The 13,111-nt window shown below is 43.4% G+C and overlaps 2 protein-coding genes across 2 annotated transcripts; both read right to left on the bottom strand.

Annotated features, from left to right (window-relative positions):
- Window positions 1-492: 492 nt before the first annotated feature.
- LOC137874603 (claudin-3-like) lies at window positions 493-6,867 on the bottom strand. Its single transcript, XM_068713378.1, has 2 exons — window positions 6,252-6,867; window positions 493-1,917 (listed from the first exon to the last, which is right to left on the bottom strand). Exons 1-2 carry the CDS (start codon window positions 6,730-6,732, stop codon window positions 1,256-1,258), a joined length of 1,143 nt encoding a protein of 380 aa, XP_068569479.1. The 5' UTR covers window positions 6,733-6,867; the 3' UTR covers window positions 493-1,255.
- A 2,889-nt stretch (window positions 6,868-9,756) lies between these two features.
- LOC137882290 (claudin-9-like) lies at window positions 9,757-10,425 on the bottom strand. Its single transcript, XM_068724556.1, has one exon. It carries the CDS (start codon window positions 10,423-10,425, stop codon window positions 9,757-9,759), a length of 669 nt encoding a protein of 222 aa, XP_068580657.1.
- Between the last annotated feature and the right edge of the window lie 2,686 nt (window positions 10,426-13,111).

Here is a 13,111-nt window from a genome sequence, read left to right as displayed (position 1 = left end):
ATAACCCGTAGGCTTCAATGGACGTCAAGCAAAATATCCCAACTGCTTTCTCAAGGCACTTCTAATTAACAAGTAGATCTTGTTCAGTGGTCAAAAGTAGTCTGGTGATACAGGGCAGCTCCCACAAATTCATAATCATATTTAGAAGTGTGTTGGAAAGTCTGTGAGGGGAGAGAAAACAAATAAATCATGCCTGTCTGGAATGACTCCACTCCTCTGTGCTCACACATCTCACCTCTGCCCGTTAACTGATCCTGTGGCTAATTGTTCAGAGCGTGCGTGGTTTAGTTGCCAGTTGCTGGTAACGTAGCCCTGGGGATTGAATATCGGTGCTCTTATGAAGTCACCTGGTGAGAACTCACTCCGTCATTTTCTGTCGCCGGTTTACTCGTGCTGAGTGAATGAGCCGTTACACGATCTTAAAAAGAAGCGTGATCTTCAGAAGATGCAAATTAAAAAAGGAGCTTTATGTTTGAAATGAAACAAGATATGCAGTATCTTAAAAAAGCGGTCATGTTTATTAAAAAGAAAAAAAAAACACTTGTCAGATATATGTACTGCAGCTGTATATAACACACAAAGATCATTACTGGTATGGATGAACCCAGGTGCTTTTGTGCACCCTTGTCCACACTGTAAAGCACTCAAAGTCCTCTGCCACCTCCCCATCCCCAACATTACCACACTGCACTAAAGGCTGCATTCAATAGTCATCATTTGCCTTGACAGTTACAGGTGAATAATGATACGCTTACTGCAGTATTTACACACAACACCCAATCCCGCTGATGACTCGGTCGTACCATTTAACACATCCAATTCCTCCATTTTCTACACAGCAGTTCCTTTTTATGAAGGTGACACATGAAGCAGTCATGGCAGTTTCTATAAAAAAAAAATATTCAGTGGTAAACATTAAGACGCCAGGACTGTATAAAACGTATATGTTTTGTATTGTTCGTGACATTAATATTTAGCGTGTTGACCCTAAAAAAAGACAGAGCACTAAGAACATCATTTTCTTTGCCCTTTTGTTTTGAACATGATTAAAGGAGATTTCCTCTCCAAAGTCCTTTGTGTGGATTTTCAGTCTCTGAAAAGCCGGAGTCAGAGATACCCAACATTAAAGGCAAAATCAAATGCATCCTTCATTACGGAGTCTCCTTGTTCCCTTGAGCTCTTTTCCTCGGTACACCCTCAGTTTGGTTTGGCGCGCCGGCTTGAGACTCAAGTCATTTTCCTCTTCCATCGTCATTCATACATAGTCTTTCCTTTCTAACCCTGGGCCACCTGCGGACCGTGAGGCAGAGTAAGCCATTCGCGAAGGGTTGTACCTGGTCTCACGTGGCGGGCAGGAGCAGCAGAGCAGTGCGCCGCCAAGAATCAGGAGGGCAGCCGCTGCCCAGCCGATGTACAGCGCGGCCCCCAGCTCCCTGCGCTGAGCGTCGGTAAGCAAAGGGTTATAGAAGTCCCTGATTATAGTGTTGGCGGACCAGGAGACAGGAATGAGCTGCATGACCCCGGCAACGATGAAGAAGACCCCAGAGATGATCATCACCTTGGACTTGGACGCCTCGTCGTCAATGCAGTTGGTGCACTTGGCCCCGGCGATGGCGATAAGCACTGCCAGGATGGCTAACAGGATGGAGATGACGGTGAGGGCGCGGGCAGCTTGGAGGTCCTGGGAGAGGGCGAGCATGGAGTCGTAGACCTTACACTGCATCTGGCCCGTGCTCTGGACTACGCAGGTCATCCACAGGCCCTCCCAGATGATCTGAGCGGTCACGATGTTGCTGCCGATGAACGCCGTCACCCTCCACATGGGGAGGGCGCACGCCAAAATGGCAATAATCCATCCCAAAATGCACAGGGCGATGCCTATCAACTCCAGCCCTATAGACATACTGAATCGTCTTCCTCTTCTGCTGCTGAATGTGTGTCACACCTGAGAGGAGATCACAGAAAAAATAATCTGCAAAGAGGAACGAGTCAACCAGAGACCCAACTAGTAATTAAGTTAATTTCAGGCCTCACATTGGTGAGTGTGATGTTCTGTTGCCTCAGCTTCACCAGTATCCTTTTATAAGGCAGATCAGGTGGAGGGGAGGAGTCCTTGAAGGAGTTGACCTCACCAAAGGGGGAGGAAGGACCTGGACTCACTCTGCTATCGGCTTACATGGCCAGCTTCACAATGGGCCTGGCCACAAAGAGGCCTTTCACAGCTGAAAGGGCATGCGACTTCTGCATGTGTTATTATAACCAAAGAAACAGTTCCAAGTTGGATTAAGGCTTAATGTATGACTCAAAATAAAAGTGTTCTATTTGATTTCATGGAGAGATGCAAGAAAAAAAAAAGACTGATTCATCTTTGTTGTGAAACACTTTTTTTTCAAGGCAGTGCATTCAATGATCACTTAAAAAGTCTTTAGTAACTCGTAGATCACTTCCTCAAAATTATTCCAGATTGTCTCTGCAGGTCTGATGATGATGCTTTTTAAAAAAATGGCTAATAAATGAAGACTGCCTGACCTGCATTCACCAGTGACACCCTCCTAACCTTATTTATCATTTCAGGATGTAAAAACATCTTGCTTTCAGCTTGCAGTTTATTTTAGAAAGCATACAAAGAGGTATTAAAAAGCTGTCATATGACCAATAGGGCTGGACCACAATATTTGACTATTCGGTAATTAGTTCATTGGATAGGTATTTGTTTTTCAATTTCCGTGTTGGATATTCTTTTTAGTTTTAGTTACTTTTTAGTTTAACCCCTTGGAGTTACAAACATGCATACAAAATGGAAAATGCATCTTATTCAGTAACAAATAAAAATCCTATCAACAATACTGTAGAATAGCATAAGCCACAAAAATTAATGCTTTTTAATGAAACCCAAAGACACGTGTTGCAGTGCTATGCCATCCATCTCAGCTGAGAACATAGAAGTGTCTGACTGAGTCCTCCCTGAGTCTCGTCCTGGAGACGAGCCAATGAGGTGAGCCTATGGGCACCGTCCACACGTGGGCACGTTCACTTCTCCCATGGGAAGTAAAGGATATACGACCAAGTCTCCTAAAGGGGCGGAGCAGTGGCGAGACCCACGTGACACAGATACAGGAAACTGAGTCTCAGTGAGCCGTCTCTGTTCTGAACTGTCTGTTACTAGTGAAGCTCCAGGGCCAAAAAAGCAAACATTTTGAGTCATAAAACGTTAACGTTGGTTACTATGCATTGGGTCACTATCTGCACAAAAGATTCTGAGCGCTGTGAGAAACAACTCTTCTCTCTCCGCACTGGGGACAATTGGAAAAAGACACTCGCACTCTGAAAAAATAAAATGCTGTATGGACACTGAACCCCTTAAACTTTAGGGATCCTTCAGTTTAAGGCTCACCTTTAAGTTGGAGTTACGAGGCTTTCACCTGACGACAGTGTTATGTGTGATGGGCCTTAATGACTCTGTAGAATGCCCTTGAAATTCTTCGGGGCCGGGTCTGTCTCCCTAGAAATCCCCCCCTCCCAGTGTTGACAGTCTCTCCCTCTGACATGAAACAGATCCATTGTTTGGGAGGGCAGCTCAGATAGTTGAGTGTGGGGAAGCTGACAAAGTAGCGGTTCTTGTTATCATAAAGCCAACAGACATGTGGGAGACAGCCAGGTGGGTGCTGTGATAGACTCCCAGTCAGGTATGCAGGGTGCGTGGAATCAGACATTTTTCTTTGCACCTGTTTATATGAAGATCTAACTTATCTTATCTAACCTACTTAAACTATTTTTGAATGGGCTGTTCCAATTTCTCTATGGGTGTCCATTATGTTATGAAAAGTATAGCCAAATATACGACCTACAAAGAAGACCCATTGAAATATACGCAAAGTACACAATGTATATTGTGTAGTAGTGGTGCTCAAGTACTCAGCTCACCTACGAGAACTAGAATTCACTGCATTAAAAACATAGTTTTGCTGATATTTTCACTGAAAGGTGATTTATACAGTTGTGGTCAAAAGTTTACATACACTTGTAAAGAACATAATGTCATGGCTCTCTTGAGTTTCCAGTTATTTCTACAACTCTGATTTTTCTCTGATAGAGTGATTGGAACAGATACTTCTTTGTCACAAAAAACATTCATGAAGTTTGGTTCTTTCATGACTTTATTATGGGTTAACAGAAAAAGTGACAAAATCTGCTGGGTCAAAAATATACATACAGCAACATGAATTAGCAATTTTGGTGACTTAGAAAGTTGTGTCAATGAAATGAGCTTCATAGCATGGCCTCTTAACTTCTTGTGAGTGATTATGAGTGACTACAGCCGGTGACTTCTCTGAGGCCATTTAAATAGGGCTCATTGGATACAAACGCCCACAAACGCTACAATGGGAAAGTCAAAGGAGCTCAGCATGGATCTGAAAAAGCGAATCATTGACTTGAACAAGTCAGGAAAGTCACTTGGAGCCATTTCAAAGCAGCTGCAGGTCCGAAGAGCAACAGTGCAAACAATTGTTTGTAAGTATAAAGTGCATGGCACTGTTTTGTCACTGCCACGATCTGGAAGAAAACGCAAGCTATCACCTGCTGCTGAGAGAAAATTGGTCAGGAGGGTGAAGAGTCAACCGAGAACCACCAAAAAGCAGATCTGCCAAGAATTAGAAGCTGCTGGAACACAGGTGTCAGTGTCCACAGTCAAGCGTGTTTTGCATCTCCATGGACTGAGAGGCTGCCGTGCAAGAAGGAAGCCCTTGCTCCAAAAGCGGCACCTTAAGGCTTGACTGAAGTTTGCTGCTGATCACATGGACAAAGATAAGACCTTCTGGAGGAAAGTTCTGTGGTCAGACGAAACAAAAATCGAGCTGTTTGGCCACAATGCCCAGCAATATGTTTGGAGGAGAAAAGGTGAGGCCTTTAACCCCAAGAACACCATGCCTACCGTCAAGCACGGTGGTGGTAGTATTATGCTGTGGGGCTGTTTTGCTGCCAATGGAACTGGTGCTTTACAGAGAGTAAATGGGATAATGAAGAAGGAGGATTACCTTCAAATTCTTCAAGATAACCTAAAATCATCAGCCCGAAGGTTGGGTCTTGGGTGCAGTTGGGTGTTCCGACAGGACAATGACCCCAAACGCACATCAAAAGTGGTAATGGAATGGCTAAATCAGGCTAGAATTAGGGTTTTAGAATGGCCTTCCCAAAGTCCTGACTTAAATCCCATTGAGAACATGTGGACAATGCTGAAGAAACAAGTCCATGTCAGAAAGCCATCAAATTTAACTGAACTGCACCAATTCTGTCAAGAGGAGTGGTCAAAGATTCAACGAGAAGCTTGCCAGAAGCTTGTGGATGGCTACCAAAAGCGCTTAATTGAAGTGAAAATGGCCAAGGGACATGTAACCAAATATTAGCACTGCTGTATGTATATTTTTGACCCAGCAGATTTGATCACTTTTTCTGTTAACCCATAATAAAGTCATGAAAGAACCAAACTTCATGAATGTTTTTTGTGACAAAGAAGTATCTGTTCCAATCATTCTATCAGAGAAAAATCAGAGTTGTAGAAATAACGGGGAAACTCAAGAGAGGCATGACATTATGTTCTTTACAAGTGTATGTAAACTTTTGACCACAACTGTATTTTATGATTTTTCCTAGACTTTTGATGTTTCACTCTCTCAGCAAAAATAATTGCTGTGAGTTTAAATAATCAAGACAACTTAAGTTAAAAAACAAGGCCTTTTTAATGAAAAAAAGAAACATTTTAGACAAAACATTTCAGATGAACCGATTTACAAATTCAACAATCATTGTCATGTATAAAACACAGGGCACACCACATCACTAACATAGAGTTCAGTGCTTCCAGCAGCCTCAAAGTTACACACAAAATATTTAACACAGGAAAACAAGTCTGATGTGGGCTCCGTTCTAAAGAGCATACATTATATGGTGGCGGAGTTTTCTCCATCTCAACGTGAAGAAAGATATGCTATAAAAAAATGACTGTCCTCTCCAGCTCTCTGTGAGCAGTCTTTTCCACGATGGCTAAGGTGTGAGAAAAGAGCAGGTGCGAGCTCAGACATAGTCTCTCCTATCGTAGCCACTTGGGGCGAGCGACCTCGTTTGTTGGGAGTACATCATCTTCGATGGGGGCCCGTACCTTTTCTCTGGTTGCGGGGGGCAACTGGAGCAGAGAATGCCCCCCCCAATGAGCAGAAATGCAGCTGCAGCCCAGCCCAGGTACAGAGCCGCACCGATCTCCCTCTTCTGTGCCTCGGGTATGATCGGACTGTAGAACTCCATGATGATGGTATGGGCGGACCACGACACGGGAATCATCTGGGTGACGGAAGCCAGAATGAAGGCCACCCCGGCGGCTATCATCACGCGAGCCTTGGCCGACTCTTCGTCCACACAGTTGGTGCATTTTGCCCCCATCATGGCCACCAGGACTCCCACGATGCCCACCAAGATGGAGATGATGGTGAGGGCGCGGGCGGCTTGGAGATCTGCACTTAGAGCCAACATGGAGTCGTGGATTTTACACTGCATCTGACCCGTGCTCTGGACCACGCAGTTCATCCAGATGCCTTCCCAGGTGGTCTGCGCCGTGACGATGTTAACCCCAATAAAGGCCGACACTCTCCACATGGGCAAGGCACAGGACGCAATGGCCGAGATCCATCCCAGGATAGCGAGAAGCACTCCAAGTATCTCCAGTCCCACTGAAGGCATGTTTGAACTCTGTGTGAGTCACAGTGCTCAGAGGTGTTCTTTAAGTCGTCAGGAGTAGATTGAATGAGTATTCTCTGGAGGATTGCTCATATAAGCAGCAGATTTCTATAGCGCAGAAGGTGGAGTCACTTGGTTATTGGCCAGAGAGGAGTTCAAATCGTCTTCTGTCCCACCTTGATTGTACAAAAAAAAAACAGCCTTGGTATGCGAACGGCGTCGGCTTAATCATTCACCTTCCTCGCCCCGGTAGCTCTCCCCCATATTTGGGTGAGGGGAGAGTAAACAGAGGGCCTGTATCTCATGTGGAGTAGTTAAAGAATAACAGACGCTTTAAAGAACGGAGGATGAATGATTGAAAGTGGAAGGCACATTATCAACTCCCGTTGCTTTTCTCATTCTACTCCTCTCTGACAAATGAGTCTGTTAAGAATTATAAATTGATTTTTGTCAAAAAATATTGCATCATTTTATGGTTTGTGTTAGTAACACCGCATGTTGTACAAAGGGGTTGTGAATCATAGAGAGACATGCTGGACGTGGGTATCAAGGGTTTAAATGGATCAGGTTAGTTCTTTGGAAACCAGTGGGAGTACTCTGGTTATCTGAAGTGTTTTTGTAACTGTCCGGTGGAAGCCTCTGTATGCTTCCAATGAATTTGATAAAACCATCAACCCAAGTGCTGTGGAAGGTCTGCGTGTTTCCATTTACTGTCACCATCATCATTTAGTGGCTTAAGATGAGAACTGATTTTTGTTTTGTTTTTTTCAACTGTGAATGTCCGGGAGAAATAAGAAAACTAAAACTGATTTCATATGACTCTAGACGATGTAATTCCTCTTTTCCTGAAACAGATCTTAAAATAGTTTCATCTGAAAACCACAAGATGATAAAATATTGCGTAATGAGGTTGGGAGTGAGTGCTGCTGTGTGATGCTAAAAACAACTATCCCCAGCTGCCTTAGGTTATCATGGGAAGTTAATAACGGAGACCAAGTGCAGGAACTGCAACGCAAACAAGACAAAACCGTTCTAAACATACAGCATCTGCATGTGGAAGGCATATGGACAGCATATGTATTTATTTCAGGACATAGACCTTTTCTTTTCTAGAGATGATTCTAGAGAGTGGGCCAGACAATTGTCTGTGTGCATTTGCAGAAGGGGGGGGGGGGGGGGGGGGGGGGTCTTATCAGTGTCCTTGCTCTGAAGGTCGCAGTGCATCATGGGATTTAACCTCAATTTAACTTTTGCACCTGCCACCAAAAACTACCCTCCTCCATGCACACTCAGACCCCCAGAAGTCTGACCAGGACCCCTCATCACACAACAAAGAAAGAGACTGAAAATAAAGACATGCTGCTTTACGAGTGTGATGTGAGACAAGTAAAAGGTATTACTTTGCTTTTGAACACAGCATGCATTTGATGCAAAATCCCCACATTATTTCAGAAGTGTCTAATGGTTACTTGAGGTCAAGAAGGATCAAACATTCCTTACAGTCTTTGTCATAATGTGAAGTGCTCATATCTATGCACGCCTTACTTGTACAGCTGATGTCAGCTTCTCGCCAACAAGATCATGTTTGTGGTTGCTTTTCGCTTGGAACTCCAAGGAAGTGGGGGCTTGTGGGAGATATTCCAGTTTGTCTTCACTTCTGACCGGGCCGTTGCACTTTCCCGTAACACATGACTGGACTCGGTAGCACAATCCTGCCAGCAGGGTCTGTGGTCACTCACAGGGAGTTTTAAGGATATTTAGAAGCCTATCTTTTTAGATCATTAACCTCATTGCTCAAGACAAAGCAAGTTCAGAAAGCAAGAAATGATTTATCTTTTGTTTCTTGTTCTTTTATTGCTTGTGTATTGCCTATAAATCAGAAGTGCTGAATTGCCATTTAAGCTTGTATATCTGCTTTAAATGGTCGTATGTTCTTATGACTTCTGGTGACTAGTAGTTCTTTTGATTACCAATGTTGAATGCACTTATTGTAAGTCGCTTTGGATAAAAGCGTCTGCTAAATGACTGTAATGTAATGTAAATGTTCTAAAACAGTTGAAAGGAGCTAAACAAGATTTTGGGAAGTCGCAAAAGTAGGTTTTCTCCTTTTTGGTTGGATTTGAGGTGAGCCTAAATGTGTTTGTCTACAACAAATCCAAAGTGGCATTCTTTTTCAATCAGTAACTTCTTTTGTTTTGTCATTTATTTCTATGTTCTTCAAGATTTCTGTTGACTCTTTAAGAGTTTCGATGCACTTTTAATACAGTGAATCCCACCTGGGGACTAAAGTAAACAGTTGGAAGGCGTCTAATCAATAGGGTCTTTGTGGCTCAGTTACAGTGCAGGTTACATACCCTTGCAGAAGGAGACTTTTATCTCCGACTCGGTTTCGCTCTCGCAAATGGCGGACGGGCTACAATGGAAGGGAAGCATAAGGTGCTCCTCTGAAACAAGCCAACCATTGTTGCTTTTCCTCCATTTGCATTGAAATAAAATACCTAATTTTGGCGTGCAACCTCTTATTGGTCAGACTCTGCTGAACTCTACAGCTGGCATCTGGCCCTGTTTGTGCATACTAAAGAACTCATGCAGGCAGAGTTGTCATGTTACTAATGTTAATTTAACAGTCAGTTTCGTAGTCTTAGGCATGAATGTGCAGAGTTACAAAGTTTGTTTTCACCATGAAGACTGGAAAATGATCACATTCTTCAAAAAGTTTTGTTCTTTTGTTTGTAACCTTGTATACACCTTGCTTTAATCAGAAGTAAATTGCATAGACATTATATTTGTTGAAGATAAGACACCATCTTAATGTTTTTTGGACAAAAGTAAGTAAAATAATGTATTAAAAGCAATATAAAATGCCCACCACTACAGAAACACACCATGAAACATGCATCAGTGATTCAAACTTAATGTCATACTTAATGTCCAAGCCCACGATGCTGCATTAACATCCGCCTGCTGTGCACACATTTGCTGCCACGCCAGTCACCGCATCTTCATCCGCTCCCACATGTCACATGTTCATACATAGTCTCTTCTGGGGTATCCGTTCACTGACATGATCTTGACAGCCGAGTAGTCCGCCCGGGGGGATCCGGAGCCACCACCGCTCGGTGCCGTGGCCGCAGTGGGTGGGCAGGAGCAACAGAGCAGGGCTCCCCCGAGTATGAGGAGGCAGGAGGAAGCCCAGCCAAAGTACAGAGCATTACCAAACTCCCTCTTCCCCGTCTCCTGCAGCAGCGGGTCGTAGAAGCCCAGGACGATGGCGTGCGCCGTCCAGGACACGGCCACCAGCAGCAGCAGTCCGGACACCACGAAGGTCACTCCGGCGGTCACCACGAGCCGCGGCTTGCTGCTCACGTCGCGGCTGCAGTTGGTGCACTTGGCGCCGGCCACCGACAGTCCGATGCCCACGATGCACAGCACCATGGAGACGATGACCAGAGCGCGAGCTGCTTGCAGGTCTACCGGCAGCCCCAGCATGGAGTCGTGCACCCTGCAGTGCATCTGGCCCGTGCTCTGCACTGAGCAGTTCATCCACAAGCCTTCCCAGATCACCTGGGAGATGACGATGTTCTGACCGATGTAGGCGGCCACCCGCCACATCGGCAGGCCGCAGGCCACCATCACCCCCAGCCAGCCGGCCACGGCCAGAATCATCCCGAGGATCTCCAAGCCTGCGGAGTACATAGTCGGAGCTGGGGATGAAGAAGGAGCTGAACAAGACTCTTTTTCCAGGGCTCTGTGGGATAGAAGGCCCCTCTGTGTGCGCAGGCTCAAACCTCCAGAGATGAAGGCGATATCGGATCTCTTGGCTCAACGTCCTATAAGACCTTTTTAGTGAGAGGGAGAAACTGATTCTACCTTCTTTATACAGCTTAGACGACTGAAGGTGGAGTCAGCTTAAGGTGGCATCGTGTTTACCTTCAAACTGCACTTGCAAATGGGAATAGTTTCAATTTTTTTCAATTGGAATTGTTGTCACATGGGAAAACCATCAGTATTCTTTCTGAAAATATATTTAACAAGTATTTGTAGAGACTTTTGACGCCAGTAAAGCATAATATATTACAGATTCTGGAGGATAATGTTGTTTATAACCACATTTACAGAAGAATTGCTAACAGCAACCATTTAGTCAGTTCTGATTATATTATATAGAGATGCTTGTACCAGCATTCACTTTTAGGCCTTTTAGTGTATGTGACATGCGACAACCTTGAGGAACATTGCTGAATCACTATCTGAATGAGATCCCTGTTAAAAAACAAACAATGACGGGCCCTGTTTTTGGCTGGTCAGATACATAATCCCTCCCGGGAGAAAAAAACCCCACACTGGGTTTAAGTTAACAGGCGTCATTGTCAGTGGGCATGTTCGAGGCATTTTAAAATGGAGGATACATGGTTAAATATTTAAAAAAAAAAGAATACACTGAGAATATCAGCCTGAAAATCTTATTACCAAACATGAAGCAGATGATACTCTTTTGAATCTCCATGGGACATAAGATTGCAAATGTCAAACCATAAATACATACCTGGGGCTCAATGGTGGGTCTGTGTAGCTAATCCTCCCTTATATGGTCTTTTTTTGGGGGACCTCAGAGAATAGAGAGTATATTTAGTTTTAGGCCAAAACACAACTTTCTGTGCAAGTCAATCCAATCTTGTTTAATTTGAATTACTGTTATATCCTGAGCTGGAAATGTTCACCTGAAAATCTAAACCAAAAAAACAACAAAGTGTGGTGAAAAAGGCCCAGAAATGTCCAGCTTCTTCAAAAATAAATAAATAAATATATATATATATATATATATATATATATATATATATATATATATACACATACATACAGTATTGTTGGCCTTAACAAACGCTGTGATTTATTTTAATGAGTCAGCATCATCCTTTTTGTCCCATTTACTGAACATCTAATGAATCAAAGAATACCTGAACAGGTGGGACTATCAAAGTCTCTTGTTGTTCAACAGACAGCGGGGTCGTTGAGGTCGGCTGACATCGAGCTCTGTGTCATTACAGGCTTTCCTCTAATTAACAGAGGTCACCTGGGGTCAACTGTCATGAGTATCTCTCTTATCTTGTGGTTAACCCCCTCCACACACACACACACACACACACACACACCCTCCACACACTCACCCTCCCACACAAACACACACACACCTGACAGGAATCTTTGCATCTGCACCATTTTTACTGGCAAAGGGATTTTGCATTTTGCAACAGGAAGAATAAGCTTTAATAAGTATTAACAGGCAGTGGAGCCATGTTGCATTCTCTCTATGTTGTGTTAACTGTTTGTCTGGTTTTGCAGAAAACACCCTTCAATAGGAGCTAAGCTGTTTAGTTGCTGTGATACTGGATGCATTTCTGAATAGCAGATCTTTATAAAAAAAGTTTAGCTTGGCTCTTTTTAAATCTTCATCATACTCTATCTGGGAGCTTATCTTGATTTTGAATTGTCTTGTTTCTATTTCTTTTTCATTTTAATTAGCTTTACTCAAATTGTTTTTTATCCATTATCTAATTTGTAGACTTTCATTAGTCGCCTTGCGTAGCACTTTGTAACTTGGGTTTTGACAAGTGCTCTATAAATCATGTTACTGGTTAAAGGGTGTGATTTATTTATTTATTTTTATTTTTCATACAAGACAGCTTTCTGATGCCTTATCAAATTGTACTGTTTTTCCCTCAACTAAGTTTGTTGTTATCCTAATCTGGTTTTAATTTGCATCCGTCTTTCTGCAAGGAGTGTTCAACGTCGGGGAGCTCAAAGAATCAAACTGTTTGTGTCTCTTGGAAGCTCCAACGCCCAACGTTCAGAACAGCGTAGATCACCAGATAGAGACGGATAAAACCAGTTACAGCTCGATTCATAACAGCGGACGTGATTGGCTGATGCATCCAGGAAGCCAGTCGGTGGAGGGTGAGACAGTGCTGTGTTTTTTTAATCTTCATGCAGCATTCTCACACCTGCTCAACACTCTGGTTACAAGTTTCCCACATTGTATCTAAATACACAAGGATGCAAATACCCCGGCATAAGCGATAAAACAGAACTGATACTAATCCACAAGTCACCATTATGCAACATGTACAAATAATTCACATGTGTAGCCAGTGGTGTGTAGTTACTCTGTAACGTGCAAAAAATTACTTGAAACTTTAGCAACTCAAATTCAGTCTGAGGCAAGAAGTGTATGTGTTGCTACAGACAATCAATGACTAGTTTTAAAAAAACACGCTGGCCTTTTTTTTTTCTTTTTTCTAAAGGCCAAACAATACCTCACTCAATCTGACGCACAGAGACTGATTCACACTTTAGTTTGGTCTTGTCCTGACTTTTGCAATCC

The sequence above is a fragment of the Cebidichthys violaceus genome, unplaced genomic scaffold (assembly GCF_023349555.1).
Source record: "Cebidichthys violaceus isolate CVI_PGR_0920_01 unplaced genomic scaffold, fCebVio1.0.p SCAF_1, whole genome shotgun sequence".
Classification (NCBI taxonomy): Eukaryota; Metazoa; Chordata; class Actinopteri; order Perciformes; family Stichaeidae; genus Cebidichthys; species Cebidichthys violaceus.
The sequence above is the reverse complement of the archived record's forward strand: the minus strand, read 5'-3'. Positions and strand labels throughout refer to the sequence as shown.